Source organism: Lissotriton helveticus, chromosome 9, assembly GCF_964261635.1.
Source record: "Lissotriton helveticus chromosome 9, aLisHel1.1, whole genome shotgun sequence".
NCBI classification, from domain to species: Eukaryota; Metazoa; Chordata; class Amphibia; order Caudata; family Salamandridae; genus Lissotriton; species Lissotriton helveticus.
Genome location: NC_136070.1, coordinates 224490483 through 224511304, shown reverse-complemented (window position 1 = coordinate 224511304; position 20822 = coordinate 224490483). Strand labels below are relative to the sequence as shown.

General features: G+C 46.6%; 1 protein-coding gene and 1 pseudogene across 1 annotated transcript in view; one reads left to right on the top strand and one right to left on the bottom strand.

The window, feature by feature from the left end:
* The first annotated feature begins 2140 nt into the window (after positions 1-2140).
* PNN (pinin, desmosome associated protein) overlaps positions 2141-20822 on the top strand; it is a 168906-nt gene continuing 150224 nt past the window's right edge. The window contains exon 1 of the mRNA XM_078659762.1: positions 2141-2303. Coding sequence (XP_078515888.1) covers positions 2191-2303 — 113 coding nt within the window. The 5' untranslated portion in view covers positions 2141-2190. The remainder of the gene's footprint in view (positions 2304-20822) is intronic.
* On the bottom strand, positions 16867-17421 carry LOC144782538 (LHFPL tetraspan subfamily member 5 protein pseudogene; annotated as a pseudogene).

Below are 20822 nucleotides of genomic sequence, written 5' to 3'. Positions count from 1 at the left end.
CTGGGTCCTGCAGAACCAGTTGACCTTAATGGTGTGGACGCTCTCCGGAGACATGAATGCCTTGCAGGCCTTTCACGGGAGGCTTCCGGCTTTATGCAACAAGCGTGGGCTCCTTCCACCCGGAAACGATACTCTGCATCTTGGAAGAAGTGGGTGGGTTGGTGCCTTTCAAAGCAGGTGGATCCCGTGGGATCAAATGTGACTGAGGTACTGAATTTTCTGTCTGAGCGTGCAGCTTCAGGCCTGGCTTACAGGTCGGTTAACAATTTCAGGTCTGCAATTTCTGCTGGTCACGACCACATTGACGGTAAACCGGTGGGGATGCATCCCTTGGTTTGTAAGTTGCTTAGAGGTGTGCGTGTGGCCAAATCTCCTTGGCCCAGGTATTCCACAATGTGGGATGTTACAAAGGTGCTTAATTTGTTGGAAACCTGGCCCAATAATGGTGATTTGTCTTTGAAACAGCTCTCTGCTAAGCTCACTATGCTTTTGTGCCTCATTTCATGTTGCAGAGTTTCAGATGTTAGAGCTTTGGATTTGGCTGGTAGGATGTTTTCTCCTCAGGGTGTCTCCTTTGTTATCACACGACAAACTAAGACCATGTCACCCTCAGTGGAATATCCCGCTTTTCCTCATAACAGCAAGCTATGTGTGTTGCAGTGTCCCAAATGTTATGAGGAGCGTACTATTGCACACAGGGTTGATCCTTTGGGCCAATTGCTCATATCTATTCAAAAACCCTTCAAACCTGTCGCTGCGGCTACTTTAGCCAGATGGGTTAGATGGATCATGTCTGAAGCTGGCATTGATATCTCTGCTTATGGTGCGCATTCAGCTAGAGGTGCGATGGCTTCTAAAGCCTATTTATTAGGGTCCCGCTTAGAAGATATCCTCAAGGCGGCTGATTGGTCTTCGGACTCAACGTTTAAGGTGTTTCATTATAAGCCTATTCCTCATGTTTCTGATGCTGTGCTTGATGAGCTTGATTGATGAGCTTTGAACCAGCATAATCAGAAGCCTCCGGTCCTGCCATAGAATACAAAATTTTCTAGCTATCGCGACAAGAATTTTAGATTCTATTAAGGACACGGAGGCGAGGATTATCGCACCCGTTGGGACAGTTATATAACTGTAAAGTTGTCTCGAAATGATGTTGTTTAACAACTTTGTACCCACCCTCTGAGAAATAGGATTTGTGGGCTTCTTTTCTCAAACTTCTTTTTCTGTTTCAGGAAACGATTCCAACAAGAGTTAACTGCCTCCTGTGGATGGTGCTGCTGTCCCTTCCTGGTGGAGGATGATTCCTTGTGGTTCTGGATTTTCTACGTTGGGAATTCCTAAAGGATCTGTTCTCTCCGTTGAGAGTTAAGACTTTTGTTCACTATGACGAGACTGTTCGCGCAAAGAAAGAGGAGGCCAGATTAGGGTCTCGATACTATATATGTTTATTGCCACTGTGATTGGTTGTTGTATGAGAGGCGTGGTTCAAAGCCTCATGGGAAATGTTGTTTTTACATTTGTAGTTTTCATTTTCATTGGCTGCTGTTTTGTGCAGTAAAGAAATGAGAAAGCATAATCATCGCCTCCGTGTCCTTAATAGAATCTAAAATTCTTGTCGCGATAGCTAGAAAATTTTGTATTCTTAGAGGTTATCCATTTGTATCTCTTCCTTGAGTGACTTTAAACTTGTACAATTGCAATTTTTTCTATTTGTATCTCTTCCCTGTGTGACTTTACAACTTGTACATTTGCAAACATTTTTCCTGTTTCTATCTTTTATGTAAGTCATGTAATTCTAAGTCCTTATGTATCGCAACTGGTTCTTTTGTACAGCGCTCTGACACCTTCCGGTAATGTTCACGCTATAGAAAATCGCATTAAATAAATAAATAATTCTTGCGCTGTCTTTCAAAATAATAAACAGATTTAAACCTAAATAAATAAATAAATAAAACGCAGTAAAACATAAGCAATCTCGCGGTGTTCAAGCCAAGTTTTCTGTTTGCCTGACTCTGATATGGCCGTCATCACGCTCGCGAGCGTTATAGCACCGTTTCACTTCTACGTCACAAACGCTCCCAGAAACTGTAGGCGTTGGCGAGGTGACGTTTGCGTTTTACACCACTCGCCCTTCATCCTGCTGACCCGGAAGCACTTGGTGCTCGCTTCCTTCTGGATTGAAGAAACAAGATGGCGGTAGCGGTGCGGGCGTTGCAGGAGCAGCTGGAAAAAGCCAAGGAAAGTCTCAAGAACGTGGATGAGAATATAAGAAAGCTCACTGGGCGAGATCCTAATGATCTGAGGTATGGTTCTTTTCTTCGGTTGGGGAGGCTGTTCATGTCTTTACATCAGCACGTGCCAACAGATCGTGGGCTCTTGATCGTGCCATGAGCCTTAGACGCAATAAATGTCGTTATATCTACTCCACGCTCTGATGGTACCATCGTTCCGAGCTGTTTCAGTGCCGAAATATTATGTTAGGTAGACGTGGCCGCAAGTGGTGTGAGCGGTGCTCTGGACATAGTAGTTTTAAGACCCTGCATACGTGTTTTTACGAAAGGGGCGTATTCTCCATAATGAATATGATCCTCTTGAATGAACAGGGCCAGTGCGATCGTACCCAAATTATCACCATCACATTCTTACTTAGTACACCTATCCCAAAGAAAATAGTAGCTCAAGGAAACCCCAAAATGTGTACGTTAGCATACCAGTTACGTTTCTGACTGGGGGTGCCAATACATATAGCTGAAATCGTATTTGCTAGAACGCAACCACTACCATTTACAGATTTGCATAATTTTAGTATGATCTGTGGGTAACTTATTGGAAAGCTCTGTGACGCTGATAAAGTGGGAGAGGTCGGCTCCAGCCAGCCGTCTTTAAGACCTTAAATGTGCACGGTTCCCCAATCAGGCCTGATCCTTGAGGACAAACGCTCCGATGCGGTTTTGAGACTCCCTGCCACTCTCCCCGTCTCTTTCCTCTGCCTCTCACTTCTTTTGCCCCTCAGCTCTCTTTGACCTTTTCTTCTCACAGTTTGGTCTTCCTGTCTTATTCAACCCTTTGCCTTTCTGTCCACTTGTTTTCCTGGTTCTTTTACTTTGGTCTGCGTTTCTCTTACGCTTTGCACCCTCACTTCTGCTCAATTCTCTTGTCTTTCGCTCGCTTTCCTCTCTGTTTATTTTTACAAGCACTCTTCCTCGCTCTCTTAACTGTTCCCTCCATTTTACCTTTTTTCTTCACTTTCCACTCCTCTTTTTGTGATCTTTCTCCTCCTCCTTTTTCTGTGCCCTTTCCAGCCTTCCTATCTCTTTTTCCACACTAGGCTCACCTGCCTTCAAGCTCCTTGCACCAGCTCAACACACCTCCCTTATAGCCTCTTTCCCTCCTGCTTAATGGCTGCCACAGTATGGACAAATGTTGTTGGCGTGACAGTCAAGCCTGCACCCGTAAGCAGGCTCCTAGTCACTCGCCCATCCTTCGCACCCTGGACGCTACTCTGCAACAGCCCTCCTCTCCTTGAATCCGACTTGCTCCTCCCAGCACTACAACTGGGCTTCCCACTCAAAGGTTGACTCCTCTTACACCACCTGCCACTTCTCCTGCAGACACAGATGGATACAGACCCATGGCGAAACAGACAAAAGCACCTAAAAATTACCCACCATGTTCTGTCATCAGCACATTGGACCCACCAAGCAAACAGCACTGGCCAAACACATTGAAAACTGCACCAACATCAATCCGTAATATTCACCATTATGAACCCACTGCCAGCTCCACGTCCATCACATCTCAGGACCCAGCTCTCCCACTGTTTCAGCTAAAAGATCAGCAACCCCAACTGCTTTGCCCCGAGGTGGATTTATCCACCTTCGCAACCGTCATGCCCCCTTTAAGAAACCCTCCGCAAACCCAAAGACACTGGCAAACCAGAGGGAAATCTCCTTCCTGCCCTGCTAAAGTCGTGGAGAAAGTCATCAACAAACAACTCGCCAACCACCTCCTCGAACCCTATCCCCCCCCCACCCACCCCAAGTCCAGCATTAGGCTCAACCACAGCAGCGCTACCGCTCTCATTAACTCTACAGGCAACATGTGACTGATCATAGACCAAGGAGACACTGCAACTCTCATCTCAACTTATCTGCTTCTTTTGGTGCAGCCTACCACCCTGTCCTCCTTCAACACCTCCAAGAAGCTGATATATGAGGATCCACTATCTCCTGGATCTGTTCCTACCTCGTTGGATGCAACTGGTCAGTCAGCCTGGCTCCCGAAACCTTGACTATCGCCATCCTCGTCTGTGGATTGCCCCCAGGACCGTCTCCGCCCCATGCTGTTCATTGCCTATATAGCTCCTACGCTGATGACATCCTTTCCCTTTGATGAAGTATCCCACTCGTGGATTAATTTCACCTTTTGCATGTCCAAAGCCGACAGTTGGATGAAGATAAACTGTCTGAATCTCACCACTGACAAACTGAAGTGCTACATTCTTGTCTAGGACACCTTACTATGGAATTCCATCTGGTGGCCAGCAGATCTCACAACAAAACTTAGGAATAGTGGTGGACAACCAGCTCTTGTTAACCAGCTAAGGAAATGCAGTAGCCTCCTTCTGTTTCTACACCCTAAAAATCATCAATTTTTTTTCAAATGGCGCTTGGTCAACACATGCAGAACTGTCACCCAATCCCTCACCAGTAGCAACCTCGACTACAGCAACATTCTCTGTCTGCATCACCACTCAACAAAACAGGAAACGTTATATCATACAAAACATAGCACCCAGACTCTCTTCCAACTCTAACCCATCACTTTGCACCTCGGAGACCTCCACTGGCTCGCCGACCACAAGCATACTGACCTTAAGCTTCTCATACACAGCTTTACATAACCCAGGTCTCTCCTGCCTTAAAGCAGCATCAATTTCCAGGTGAGATGTGTGCTCTACAAATGATAACATTCCAAGAGTTTGTAATGTTTGTCTTCTCTTAGTCTCTGCATTTCCCTGAACTTATCTTGGGAGAGTTGAGTTTTGTAACTTAATTTGTATATTAGATGGTCAATCCGGGTGTTGCTAGGTGATCCCATTACGTGCATTTGCTTGAGTTCTGATCTCAAGTTTGTATTAAGTACATTTTAGACCCTCTGCCTTAGAACTTGCAGTTACTTGGCCACTGTCACTGTCTGAATTGTGAACGCTGGTTAAGTGGAAGTATGTATATGGTACAAAGAATATGGCAAACCTCTGTGTGGCCCTGTCCCTTATTACAGTAGTCATCATATATCACGCCGTGAATTTTAAACTCCACTAAATACGAAGAGATGTTTTACTGCAGAGTTTCTGGGACCTCCACTTTAGCGTTTAAGGCTGAGCTTTGCCATGTGGCTTTGTGGGCTTAGAAACCGTTGTTGTATTTTAGTTGGCGGCTATGGGGTGAAAGCAAGAAGGATCCTTTGAAGTACACTGCAAGCAAATGAGGATGTTGTATGTGGCCTTGGGTAAAACAAAATGTAATTTGCAATGAGCACCCTTGGTATGAAAGGCTATGACACCCTTTCGATGTAAGTATATACTGAACTGATAATCACACATTTTTATGGTCTACAGGGGAGGTTTCAATCAATTGGACCAACTCACAATTTCAGTAGCGGTCCTGTGTGTTAACCACAATACAAACCCCATAAACAAAATTTGTGGTTGAGACAATTACAACAGGAGTTCTGACTATGCATTTTCATAGGGTCATGTGTCCTCACCCCCCATCTAGCATTAGACAACATCCACAGGTACTTGTGTCCTTTAGTTATCACTTAATTTCTGCCTAGATTCGCGTAGTAATTATGTTTGGGCTAACACTAAGGGCGCCTGCTCCAGAGCGTAATGTTTAGACAGCCATTAGGGGGCATGATGCCAAACTTCCAGAAGTGACCATGGACGAACCCTCAATCTGTTGCCGCAGCCCCACCACTCAGATGTTATGTCAGGCCCTTCCCTCCTGATCCTCAATGCGGGCCTCTAAAACCTTGACTCTGCCCATAAAAGAGCTCATGTCCCTGGTGGGTTTTTTGGTGATCTTAATTTTGACTTGATGGACTCTATCAGCAATTTTTCATTGGTTATCCTGCAGTCATCCCAGGTTCCACACTAGGGTGTCCATTTTGGTCTCAAGGGCGACTCTGCTAGATCCTATGACCGCCACTATTGTGTCCAGTTTAAAGGCTGGGGCAGCAGGAGGGCAGGCTCCCCCTGGTCCATTTTGTGTCATTGTGCGTGCCCCATACAACTCCCAAAAGATCGAGGAAGATTGCGTGCAGGGAAAGCAGGAAGGAGAGGTCCCACTACCACAGGACCAAGCAGCAGGAGACTGGTAACAGGACCTGCACTGAGCAAGAACGTCTGAGGTGCGGGCCGAGGGTGAAGTGTTCACTGGCTACCGACCAGAAACCGGCAAACCGAGGCCCCCCACAGTTGTAGGTACTGTAACTTTTCCCTGGTCAGTTGTCACCTGTGTCTGCTCCAAACCCTGCCACTTTGAAAATGCACTCCACTCACTCCGAAACCATAAATCTGACATGAACACAGTCCGCCGTAACACATACTCGTCACAGAGAGTGGTATCTCTGGCTACAAAAAGAGCGTCAACTGAACATTCGACTCTTAGAATAAACTTATGCAACTTTTGTAGACTTGTTGTATTTCCTAAGAGGGTTTTAGTGTTTAAACCACATAGCTTGGAAATACAAACGACCACACACGGTAGTGATGGGTATACTGTCACACTTCAAACAAAGTGTTGGCAGATATGGAAACAGATTAGCTATTATTATGTAGCAATCAAACAAACTTTAGATGGGTGCCTCTCTGGGTAAGATATCCCACTACCCAGAATATCAAGTAGACCATGACTGGCTTGTTCAGAATACAAGAAAGACTGAACCCTGGCACTCTTAAATAATATAGATACAATTGATAAATAAAATTAAATTAGCAAGGAAAGCACCATTTGACAATGAGAAGAAACTTTCCAAGTAAGGATTTTAGTAAACCAAATGGAATCAAATGATTAGATTGTGATTTATTACATCAAAATACACAAGAAAAAGTATTTCAGACAATCAGCAATTGGCTGTTTCTGTGCCACCAAGTCAAAGAACTGAAACCTCACCTATACCATAAAGAGTTGTATAACTTTTGGCAAATACTAAGATTGTCTGTAATACTTTTTAGGTCTCGCTAGACGAAACCTATGCTATGCGAGACCACTTATGTAGTTACTTTTGGGGGAATGTGGACAGCAGACTGTCACGAGCTTTTTCTGGCCGAGATTGTACCTCGTGGGCGCGCACGGCGCCGTGCCCAGCGATGCTCGTCCACATGGTTACCAGAGCTGCTGGTTGAACGCCGCCTCGCCCATGCGGGCAGCCGGTTCTCTGGTAGTATCCCGCACGGACAGGTAATGGAGACTTGCAACGGTCCCTTGTGCGTCCCTACGATTCCCCCCCCCCCCCCCCCCCCACGTGCTCACACGTCCCGGGAGCTTTCCAGTAACACCCGCCGCCACCCCACCGCTCACGTCCGGGGAGCTTTCTAGTAACACCCGCCGGCAGCGCGGTCTCTCACCCTCCTGCACAGCTCGGGGACAAAGAGGCAGCCTCTCACCTGCTCCTAATCGTACTTCTCGTCATCGGCGCTGACAGACATGGCCATCGCCCGGCGGAGCCTCCTTCCCGGAGAGGCGGCAGGCCCCTCCCACCGAGGACTGCCTCATGAATAACATGCACCCGCGCGTACCAGGAAGAGGTTGAGCTCGGCTCTTAACCAATGGCAGCCGGCCCAGCTCGCCGCGGCTCCACGCAAAGGCCTGCCGCCCACCGGCGCCCCGGCACAGGCAGCGATGACACGGGGCGCGTGCGGCGCTGTTTACACCAGGGGCTCCACCCGGCACGGAGCGGAAACGGAATGCACAGCGCGCTCGTGCCAGCTGTCACACCCCTCCCTCCATGTGGAAACCTTTTATACACACATATCGAGTTCATTGTTATATGTGGTGTCGGTCCCACGCACCGTGTTGAGGGCGAATTTCTCTTTGCGAACTCCCCCCCTCTAGATATGATATTCCACCCCTGGGGGCGAGTAGGCTCATGTGTGGATTCATAAAGCATTTCCAAGGCGTTTAACCGGGGTAAGCACTCGTAGCTGCACCTTTGTACAGCGCATTTCATGACTGGGACGGCGCGAGCGCTCTGTGGTGCATGTTCCTAGCAGGAAGCGCGAGCGCTGTGTGCAGGAGCCAAGTTGAGTTCACGTAGGGTGCATTTCATTCGAGTGCGCATGGAGGTTCCTGGCATGAATACTGATCCGAGTCCTGCCAAGCGTTTCCTATTCTTTCCATTCCGTGGCTTTCTGCTTCCACTACACCTGACAAAAACGGCTTCCTTTTTTCTTTTTATTCAGGCATATATTTAATTATGGAGTCTCATAGAGCTTTCTACCACTCCGGGTTGTGTAATTATTGCCTTCTAGTCTCCATCGAGCGTAATCTTTTTTCGGCGCACTCCTCAAAAATCTTTATTTCCGACACACTCTCGTGGTATGCCACTGTCGGTTTCTTTCCACAATTCTTTTCTCACTCTTATACTTTCAGGTCGAGTATACAGTCGTCGCACATGTGCTGCGAATCACACTGTATTCAGTATAAGTTTGGCCACGCCCACCACTATTAATTGGTTCCTTCCTATGCCTTTCCAAATGCTTTTTTTGGTGTGGTGAAGGGTGCCATATGTCCCTCCTTTGGGCGTGTTTGTCACGCCCATAGCAACAGACCCTCTTACTTGGGTCATTTCACCCCTGGCTAGGTCAGAGTTTCCATAGTAAAGTCATTTATAGTTTTCTTAATAAGTTTGGCGCCATTCAACAAAACTCCAAAACGGTTTTTTAAAACTTTTTTTAAGTTCCTCACTTTGGGTTATTGTTGGCAAGTTTCATGCTGAACTGTTAAGTAGTGGCAAAAAAATACACTGAACATAATCTTCACAAAAGTTATTTACAAAAGTTTAAGCTATTGCCATTATAAATTACAATAACTTTTATTTAAGTATTAATTAAAAAAAATGAAAAGCCATTGTTATTTGTAAGTCACGTAAATACTACACATATTGCATTATAAATGCTATAGGTGTCACATTTGCAAAAGTTGTAACTATTGGCATTGTAAATGACAAAGCTATTAATTTAGCTATTTTCAAAACCAACACATAAATAAAAAATTTGTCATTTCCAATACCAATAGCTCAAACTTTCCTAATGCGAGACCTATTGCATTGCAAATGCTTGTTCTTGTAGCTTGGAAATACAGTCAGACTTATGAGTTTGGCGTTGTTAAGGGGGTGTCTTTAACACAGGTGTGTGTGTGTGTATAGATATAGCTGCTGCTTATGCACAGGGGGATAGAGCTTTAACACTTTTTCTGTGTAGCAGTGACACTCTTTGAACCTGGTCTGGATACTTTGAACCTCTGAGAGTGTTTGTCTTCATTCAGGAAGCTGGCTACTGTGCATCACGTTATTGTAAGATGGCTACTTATACGCCAATGAGATCGTTTGTAATACCTGAGATCAGCCTGCTGGATTCAATCCCATGTGGGTAATCCAGTAAGTTTTACAAGAGACCAGGATTGATGCATCATTGTACTGACACCCTTAGTTTTATCTAGGTCACATAATGGCCCAAGTTATTCAGTCCATACCCTGTTCAAATGTATGAATGTAAAGATTCCCTTGCTTGGTGAAGATCAAGACCATCGTACCCTGTTTGTTGCTGGTAGATTATGAGTAGTTCTGGTCCGGGCTAGCTTTTTTTTTTTTTTTTATTGCGCTATGAAGAGTGCTGAGTAATTCAGTGAAATCTTGTGGCCTTCAAAATGTCCTTTGTTCTCAGAGTTTGCCCATTAGAGTTGCTTATATAGAGGACTTCTAGGTCCTGTCCTGGTTATTATCTCTGTGCTTGGCTCCTGCTCTATTTCTGTGAGGTCTGGTACAGTACATCCTTTGTATCTTTAAAATCTTAATCTCAAGTGGTAAAATATGGCCACTAAATTGTGATTGTGGTTAAAGGGTGAACCCAGTTCCCATTATGATGGGCCTTCCAGGATGTGCCAGCCTCCCCTTCAGGTGAAGTATAATGGTAGGGTATCCTTCAGCTTCTCTGTGATTAGGAATTTAGCCTCCTCCTTAGTTATTCACCCTACTGCTTCTCCTTTTGTGACTGTTTTTTTTCACAACAAATTTTTTTTATTTATTGGCAGGATCGGGCAAGTAGTACGCGTGGCTCCCCACAGTCAGGAGAACACCACCAAACATCATGATAGTATGATAGCCCAGGACCAAGTGACCAACCAATCAGTCATGAAAGATAGATAAACAGTAACAGCACGATGCCTTCACCCATCCTCAAAAACCCCAACTACCCACTCCTCCCAACCCCACCCCTGTGTCCCACCCCACCCCTCGCACGCGTGTAACAACTGCTGCTCGTTTCAACATGAGAGAGGATTCGTGGCAAAATGCAAGGACTCGCCAATAACAGACTTCTAGGGATCTTCCTCTAGTTCCGCTGGAGGGTCAAGTGACAGCCCCCTATACTCAGCCCACCTCTTCCAGATCTTGAAGTGTTTGCGGGGGCAACCGCGCGCCTCAAATATCGGCCGTTCCAGGCCCATGCAAAAGTCCAGTCCGGCCCTCCACGCACACAGGGGGGGAGCCCTCACATCCTTCCACGCTCGGGCCAGGTCCCTCTTGGCCACCACTAGACCCAGGAGCAGCAGATGCCGTTTGTATATGTTTCCACCAACCCCCTCCAAGACGTGTAGTAGGCCTAGGCGATGGGTACGAGGAAGAGACCAGCACAACACTTCCGACAAACAGCCCCACACACCCCTCCAGAACCCCACCAGCCTCGGGCACGACCACATCGTATGAAGCAAATCGCCCACTGCATTCCCGCAGCGCAAACATTCAGGGGACTCAATCAAGCCAGCTTTCCACAACCGTTCACGGGTGAAGTAGGCCCTATGGAGAATCTTGAACTGGATTAGCCTAAGCCGCATGGCAATGGCCGCACCTTTAGGGGACTCCAGAGCCTCCCTCCAGTCATCCTCGTTAAGGGGGCCAACGTCAGCTTCCCAAGCCGTCTTCAACGAAAGAAGGGTGGAGGAGCAATGAGTGACCAAAGTCTGATAGATGCGAGAGACTTTCTTATCACCCAAATCACCCATAAAGACCTTCGCCTCAATGGGACTAAACTCGGGAAGGGAAGCTAAGGTGACAATGCTGGGCATCAGCGCATGGCGAAGTTGTAAATACCGAAAAAATTGGGACTGGGGCATATCAAACTCAGCGCTAAGTGCCTGAAAGGACTTGAGAGTCGTACCGGACATCACATTACCCAGTCGCGAAATCCCGATCGCATCCCATCCGTCGAACCCTGTCAGGGTCGAAAGCTCGGGCAAGAGGCCATTATGCCAAAGCGGCGTCTCAGCGGTCAGGCGACCCCACCAGCCCATGCGGCGCTTTTGTGACTGTTTTAGATGGATTCTTTCTCAGAAGTGGGGCCTCTGGGCAGCTTATTATCAATAGTCTTTCCCAATTCTTGGATTTCATTACAAGACCAGAGGCTACCATTAGGCAATAACCTTTTATTGCTGCCCCAACTTGCAGCCCTTTAAAGACTAATAATACAACACAAAGCCCTTGGATTGTTCATGAAAGCCGAAGATAATGACCCAGATTTATACCCTGCAAATCCATCACATCCAGATGATAATGTAGCTTATCAAGAGCTGATTTCACGAGCAGCAGCTTATTTTGGAGTTACATTACAAAAAGTCTCTGGAAGAAGACTTTTTATTTGAGACGATAAGGTCGACACATATAACAAGTCATCCTTCCTATGTTAAAGGGCATGATGAGACACGCTGATGAAATATTTAAGGACCCTGTTTGTGCCTGCATTCTAACACCTAGGATGGACAAACATATATACCCGCGCCCCCCGCCCATCGGATCACATTTGTATTAAGGGACAGTTCCCTTTAGACTCTCTAGTAGTCTCTAATGCGCGCAAGAGAGCAAACTCAGACATCTGCAGATGCACCTCCCCGCTCAAAGGGTCTAAATTGATCGATGCATCAGGTAAAAGGGTTGCTTCTCAAGCTGCTAACCACGGGTGTATTGCCAACATGCAGGGCCTATTAGCAAGGTATGACAGGGCACACCCGGACAAGATGGAAGACCTACTTCAGTACCTCCCAGAAGAGCACAAGAAAACAAGCATTTGCAATGCAATAGGTCTCGCATTTGTCAGAGTTAGAGCTATTGCTGTTGTAAATTATATTTATCTATATGTGTTTTGGTTTGGAGTGTAGTGGATGTATAAACAGACACAGCTGGAGCACTGTCTAAAGGATTTAGAAATGGGGAATTGCTGACAGTACCAAAGATGCAGCTGTAGCACTGTCTAAAGGACTTAGAATGAGGACATACCAACGGACCCAGAGAAGCAGCTAGCAGCACAGCCTCGAGGACTAAGAATGAGGAATTAACACTGTGACAAAAGACACAGCTGCAGCACTGCCTAGAGGATTTAGAATGGGCGAGTTATTGATGGGACCAGAGAAGTTGGTAGCAGTACTGTATAGAGGACTAAGAATAAGGAATTCTCAACAGGACCAGAGAAGCAGCTAGCGGCACTTCCTAGAGGACAAGAATGAGGAATTACCACTGGGAACAGAGACACAGCTGCAGCAATGGCTAGAGCATTTAAAATGCAGGAATTTGCAATGGGACCAGAATATCAGCTAGCGGCACTGTTTGGGAGATGGAGAAATTACTGAAGGGACCAGAATAGCAGCTAGCAGTGCCAAATAAAATTATACCTAAAGAAAACGAGTGTTTCAGCTATTGGCATTGTAATTACCAATGCCTTTTATTCATGTTTTTAAAACAAAAATAAAAGGCATTATTATCTGCAATGTCAATAGCGCAAACTCGCGTAAATGTGAGACCTATTGCATTGCAAATGCTTGTTTATACTTATAAGCAGGGTCACCGGAAATATGCGATTGCACGGCTGGGGTGATTTTCACATAATTATAGATATGACACTACTGCCACATAATCCATTGCCTCAATCAACCGATTTCAGCAAAAACAAATGTTTCTAGCTCAAACGGATCAAGTTACTAAAAATGCGATTACATGTTGCAGTGGAGTGGAATGCCCTTTGCCCAGGTGGACTGCACACCTTTCTGTGGTTTATTGCTAAATTTAGATGTTAAACTGATACCAATGAGGTACAATGTTCAGATAGTCTTACCAAGTAAAAACAAGCATTTGCAATGCAATAGGTCTCGCATAAGGAAAGTTTGAGCTATTGGTATTGTAAATGACAAATTTTGTATTTATGTGTTGGTTTTGAAAATAGCAAAATTAATAGCTTTGCCATTTACAATGCCAATACTTTTAACTTTCGTAAATATGACACCTATAGCATTTGTAATGCACTATGTGTTGTATTTCCGTGACTTAGATGTATTGATCTTACAAATAACAATTTCTTTTAATTTTTTTAATAATTAATGCTTAAATAAAAATTATTGTAATTTATAATTGCAATAGCTTAAACTTTTGTAAATAACTTTTGTGAAGCTAATGTTCAGTGTATTTTATTGTGACGAAAATCCAAGAACAGAAGGGAAATATTAACTTTTTTTATGACATTTGTAATAAATCTTGAAACATTGAGAGAACATATTCGAACCAGTTGTTGAATGGTTGCACAGACTGCTGCTGTGGTGGCACTGAGTGATGTGGTGGCGACGAGTGATGCTGTGGTGGTGTTGAGTGATGCAGTGGTGATGCGATAGAGTGTAATTATGTGGCGTGTAACTATGTAGCACTGAGTGGTATTTGGAGTGTATGTTGCATTGAGTGCAGTGTAATTATGTGGCATGTAATTCTGAGGCACAGATTGGTATTGTGTGGAGTGTATGTTGTATTCAGTAGAGTGTAATTGTGTGGTGTGTAATTGTGTGGCATTGAGTGTCATTGTTTGGAGTGTATGTTGCATTGAGTGCATTGTAATTATGTAGCATATAATTATGTCACACTGAGTGGTATTGTGTGGAGTATGTGTTGCATTCAGTAGAGTGTAATTATGTGGCGTGTAATTATGTGGCACTGAGTGGTTTTTGGAGTGCATGTTGCATGGAGTGCAGTGTAATTATGTGACGGGTAATTATGTGGCACTGAGTGGTATTTGGAGTGTATTTTGCATTGAATGCTGTGCAGTGTAATTATGTGGCGGCAGGGGGTGTAAATTAAATGTAAGGGAAAGAAGGGGATTAATTGAGTGTAAAACGGAGCATGAGGCAAGCAAAAACGAATAAAAGCAAATTAGTCCATCATTGGAGTCAACTAAGAGGAACGCTGCTGTCAGTAGGACTTTAATGCAGACAGCATCTAGCGCCCGTATAAACAAGCAGTGAAGGCTGAGGAATGCACACAGGCCTTCTTTATTGCCGCCATCACTCTTATTATCCTGGTCAGTGCCTACATGCAACAGCCAGACGTTTAGGCTCATGTTTCAGGGAAGTGCTTGCAGCTGAAAATATGGAAAAATCTAACATTCAATGGAAATGGCTCTCGTGAAACATCCATGGAAAGGGCTACATCAATAAAGCCTGGTAGAGAGCTTTATCTAGTGACCAGACTGGACGTGTATATTTGATTGTGAATTAAAAAGCAAAACACGTTTACATGCCGAACATGTTGTTTAGAACCCAGTTGTCGTATGTCATCCGTATTCCAACAAGAAAACGTAAACATGCTCACTGTGTTAGAAGAGAGGTCAGGACAGTGGAATCTGGCAGTGTGACAGAACCACAACGAGGGACTAGCGCCAAGAGGCACTACATGGTGGAATCTGAAATATAGGTTCAATCATCATTATTATCATCACGGAGACCAAAATACTTAGCAATGTGTCTAACGGCCTGAACCATGCTGCATGGACGGGTCGAACCTTCTCAGGCAAGTATCCGGGGCAGCGCTGAGAGCCGCTATCCGCTTTGGGTTTCATATTAAGGCGCTATAATCTGGCTTGATCTTCGTGGCTGCTTTAGTAATTCATTGATTCGAGATTGAATTAGTAGAAGTTCGCGGATATCTGAGGAGGGCTGGGGCAGCGATGGAAGTGCTGACAAACAATGCGGAGGAGTGTTCAGGAGAGTCGACTCGGCGGGCCACCGTAGCTGGGGAAGCAGGTGGGAGGAATGCGAGGAGCAAGGAATGTGAGAAACCAGCCGTGCGTAGGAATTTTGAGCAGCCTGGAGTAGCGGTCGATAGCGGGGAGGCGAGCCACGTCATGAGAGGTCCCGTAATCTCCAAGACAGGAGGCCATGCTTCTAGCTAGAAGAATGTGGCGGATCAGGGGAACCTGTAATCTTATGTGTATTTAATCAGTGCTTAACTTGAGCCCTTGGTTGCAGGTGGGGCTCGCCGGTATTTATATTTGGGGACCAGGAACTATTTTTCATTGACAAGAGTTTACTCCAGAATAAGAGAGAGAAACGCAGAAAAGTGCAGAAGAAAGAGGAGCACTGTGACAAAAGGATTAGACGGATGAGAAAGAACCTACAAGAGTCAGATGAAGAGGATGACCTTGTAGGATGGCAGATGAAAGTGGTATGAGGTGGGCGGGAACAAAAGGAATTCGTGGCCACATGCTGGCAAATGGTGACCTGCAGAGCGCGTGAATGGGAAGAGCGGCCGGCCGTGAGATGATTGTTGGGGAAGTAGGAGAGTGCTGGTGTGCGCACGCGGGGGCTGGGAGCGGAGCCTTTGAAGTGTGATGTGAGGCACTGACAGACAAATGGTGGTTTGTAACGTGGCTGGTTTGTGCACGTGCATAGATCACATGAACTGTGCGTGATCCGCCATTGGCAGACTGTTCTTTTGCCCTTACTATAATCTCCGCCAGCAATGCGCAAGCGCATTGGCAGGCCGAGATCTTGGAAGGAATTCATAAAACATGACAGCGGTTTGGTTAAGAAAGCATGGTACAAACAATGGATTGAGCAAAAATGTGTGGAACCGACTAGGACAGAGTTACAAACTGTAGAGAAAACAGTGCCCAACTGAGGGCCGGAGGGAATGGAACAGGTGAGGCCTGGGACATAGAATGTAGTCTCGAATACATTAAAACATACTGTTATTGAGTGTATAGAAACTAGAGGGACCTATAGAAAAGAGCATATTACAAGACTGGAAACTGGGCAATAGTGCATGGAAGCGGCTGCTGAAGAGTGCAAGGGAGCGTGCTGTAAGAAACAGTTTCCATTGTGAGAGTGTTACACAAGGCTGGAGACTGACAGAGTGCACGGATCAGAAAGGTGGCTGGCGAAGAGTGCAAGAGAGCCCACGGTAAGAAAGTTTCCATTGCAAGTGTTATACAAGGGTGGAGACTGACTGAGAGTGCACGGAGAGGAGATAGGGCTGGCGAGCAGTACAAGAGATACTACAGTAGGAAACTCAATTTATAACACTAGTGTTATGCAAAGCTCGGACTGGGCTAGAGCGGCTGGCTGTTTAAAACGTTCTTTTTCACTGTATGTATCGCCGACATTACTATAAACATACTTGGCATCTCGGTCTTCCTAGCTCACTGTATGATTGCAGGGAATGAAGGGCACCCAGGACTCCTGTGACTGTCCCAGGGGGGGGGGACTACCACGCCCCCAAGCATTTCATTGTCACTGCACGGAGTCATCAAACGAAATCCCCTGGTATGCACCTATTTTACCTTACTGTACCTGTAGTAAAGACACTCGAATTACTGACATCCCGAGGCATTGTACCTACTACGAGGGCCGTGTCCTGGGGTACAACCCCCTCTGCCCCCTCACCTTGCACCCGTGCACCTCCCCCACTGCCCAGCTCACCGGCCGCCAGCTGCATCCAGGCGCACACCTTGTAGACCGTGGCCGAGTTACAGAAGAAGAAGAGGCCGAAGCAGAGCATGGAGCCGACGATCAGGAACATGGAGATGCCCACGAAGAACATGGCGGTCTTGAAGGCCCCGGAGGGGATGCTGGCGAAGTCCAGGGCGCTGCCCTTGCAGATGAGCTCGGAGGTGAGCGCGTTGCCGATGCAGTAGCTGAAGAGGCCGAAGTAGCCGGCCTGCGGGGTGTTGATGCTGTCCCCGATCCAGTAGGGCTGGATGAAGATCGCCACCATGATGATGGTGAAGCAGATGGTGACGACGGCCCAGAGCACGCCGATGGCGCGCGCGTTGCGCACGTAGTTGGTGTGGTAGATCTTGGCGGCCTCCTGGGCCGGCAGCATCTTGGTCATGGCGCCCGCGGTCAGTGGCTCGCTTCAGGGCGACGCTGGGGCTGATTCACTTTAAATTGCTGTACCTCATTCACTGTCACCCAGAAAGAGACGCTGTTTTAGGAGGGCGAAACCAGGAAGTCAGGCATCCTTGCCCGTGACATGGGCGGGGCCTGTGACGCGGCCGGAAGAGGCCGGTGATGCTCGTTGTTGCGGGGCTCCCATCATAGAGTGCCTCGCGTGTGGAGATGCGCCGGAAAAGAGCACGGTGAGTGGAGGGGGGGATCTGTGTGTGCGCGCCCCGTGAGTGGTGGGGGGCGGGGGTGCGTGCATGCGTGTGTGTGTCTGCCTGTCTGTGTGTATGCCGGGGGGGGGGGTGAGTGTGTGCGCGTGGGAATGTGTGTGCGCATGCGTGACTTTGCCTGTGTGTGATTGCGAGAGCATGTGAATGGCAGGCAGGGGATGTGAACAGCGCCGTGCGCACCCTCGAGAGCAAATCGGAGACGGCAGAGGCTCGTGCATGGACACCGTCTCACATTCCCCCAGACACGCCAGCAAAAGATGTCTTCGCAGACAAAGCAGGCTTCGCCTGCTTTTTAGGTCTGCTCGACCTAAAAATCTAATAAAGCAGTAATACTATTACAAAGTGTGCCGCGTTATGCTGCATAATTTGCCTTTTCTTGCCGCTTATTATACTCAACCCTGCAGCATAATTTTGGCCCCCTCCTGCAGCATAATTCCAGTAGCCATGGTTGAGAGAGATTTGCAAAATGGATGTAAAAGGTATTTTTATGTTACCTATCCTAATACAACAGCTCACACAGCGACTCTTTCACCACCATGCAAAGATAAAGACTCTGCGAGCCCAGCAGGAGCACGACAAGTACCAAGATGGCGCTGGCAAAGGAGCAGCCGATTAATTATTCCACCCAGGGCGACCGTTGCAACCACACCTGGTGCTGACCTGGTGTGTTCAGAAATAATTCATGGTTTTAAAGCACCTGCTGCAGAGTTCTTGTGTGTACTGGAGTTTTCAGGCAGCAATAAAAATGTAAAGATAATTCTGGTGATTAATGTTCCTTCTGGAAAGACATCAGAGTTTAGTCTAGTGGCAGTTTTGACTCGTCACAAAACAGCACAGAGGGTTAATGTGCCTGCTGTAAAATATGTGCACCATGGCGATAACAGAAGTGTAATTGAACTACATATAGCGCTATTAAAAAAATAAAATTTAAGTCCGAGAGGGGCTATGGAGAGATGAGGGACACTGTTGGAGGGTGGTAGCGAGGGAATTCATAGAGAGTGATATCGCAGCAACACACCAGACAAAAACACACACCAACCTGAAAACAGACTGGCAACACAACTTGAATGCACCAGCAGTTCTGCTTGCCCAGTGTGGCATTGTGCAAATACCAAGCCACAATAAACACAACTTAACACACATGCACTGCACAGACACAAAAAACCTGTTAAAAACAGCTAAAAAACATGCCAGCAACACCAGCCTCACACCACCTCTAACTGCGAAGGATGTTGCTGAGTTAAGAGGCAGGCCTGCGAGAAGTGGTAAACTCAAACCACCACCCACCCATCAACACACCCACATCTGAGATCCAGTCATGTCCTCACACTCCCCAAAACCACAGAAGAACGAGCACACAGACAAATCCTAAAACACATCACAGGACAGCTGAGAGGCAATGGAACCCTCGGATCTACGTGGAAGGGCGCTCCAGGGAGCCAGCGCTTCGAGGCCCTTCTAATGACAGCCTATGCGCTACACCCGCGCAAGCAAGGTGACGTTGTTACTAGACACAACTGGGTTCAGGTAGCACAAGTCTGTTACAGCCGCCGTTTCTATAAGCATCCCTGAAGGGCAGAGAGGTCAGAGGTCAGATGCTGCCCGGGTCTCGGGGCGGCCACTCTTAATGGGTTCTGCCGTATTTTTAAGGTGGTCATTTTAACATGCACAGTATTAAAGGGGGTTCTTTACAAGCATGCAGCATTGTAAAATATATTATGTATATATATATATATATATATATATATATATATATATATATATATACACATACACACACAGCTCTTCTTAGAAGTGGTTCTATTCTAGTACCAGCATATGGGGGGGAGGGGGGACAGGGGGGCATGAGGGTGAACAGCAGTTGCTAAATTTCATTGGGGCGTTAGCCCCACTTGCCAGACCCACACATAACAAGTGACGCCTACGCCATTTGTCACACCTTTACCTTATCTTGGTTTTACCATCGACAACACTTAGCAAGAATAGGCTAAAATAATATGCAATGTTAAATGCAAACCCACACGCTCCAGAATGCTACAAGCTGTTGACCAAAGGGTCATGACTGGCTATGGCGTACCGTGGCCAGGGGGCCCCAGGCAGGCCTCCCACACTACAACCCGGGGTTCTGACGAGGCCTTTGATACTTGTAGTGGTCTGTACCAGTACTATTCGACAGGTGCAGATACCAGATGGGCCACTGTCCATTAATATGTACGAGGGTGCACCCCCATCACATACACACTCCGAGGTCTTAAGTAGATCCCGTGCCAGGCACTAGCAGCCCACACTATCCTGTTGCATTACTCCATTTCGTGGCACGGTCATTACTTTTCATCAATTAAAAACATAGAACACTACAAGTACCAGAATGCAAAGGGAAACATACAAACCACACTCCACGACAAGCAGCAACCTGCGAGAGCTGAAGAACCTTTGGAATATGGAAGTCCTGGCAGCACATGGTGCAGTGAAGCAATCTGGCAGGGCGAGAGGGGCTTTTAATCCACCGGGCACTTCCCCAGCGGGCTGGAGCTCCTGGAAGCGCCAGAGAGGGGGAGAGAGAACCAGACCATAGAGGGAAGGAGAGGAAAAGAATAGATAGAAAGAGATTGAGCGAGGAGACGACGTGAGCCGGGCTGGTTTTAGCATTTCCCCAGAGGGCTGTTTCGGTGGTTCCCCTGTCCGGCCCTGCAATCTTCGGGTTGCAAAACTTCCCTTTGTAAAAAAACAAGGCCTGCATTAGTTGTCCAGAAGTTTACGAACTGTATCATTCCGGACTTGGGAGAACTGTGCCTTCTTGCACATCGCCAGATATACAGCCCTCCGTTTTGCCAGGAAAAGAAACAGCTTTACCATTACCCGCATTCTCTTACGACGACAAGCTTGGCTTAGAATTTCATCTATAAACCCCCCTTTTTTTAAATAACTTCTCTTTGGACCTCAAGTAGACGATGCCATAGAAAACAAGCATTTGCAATGCAATAGGTCTCGCAATTGTGAGAGTTTGAGCTATTGGCATTGTAAATTACAATGCCTTTTATTTACGTGTTGGTTTTTAAAACATAAAATAAGGCATTGTCATTTACAATGCCAATAGCTCAAACTCTCTCAATTGCGA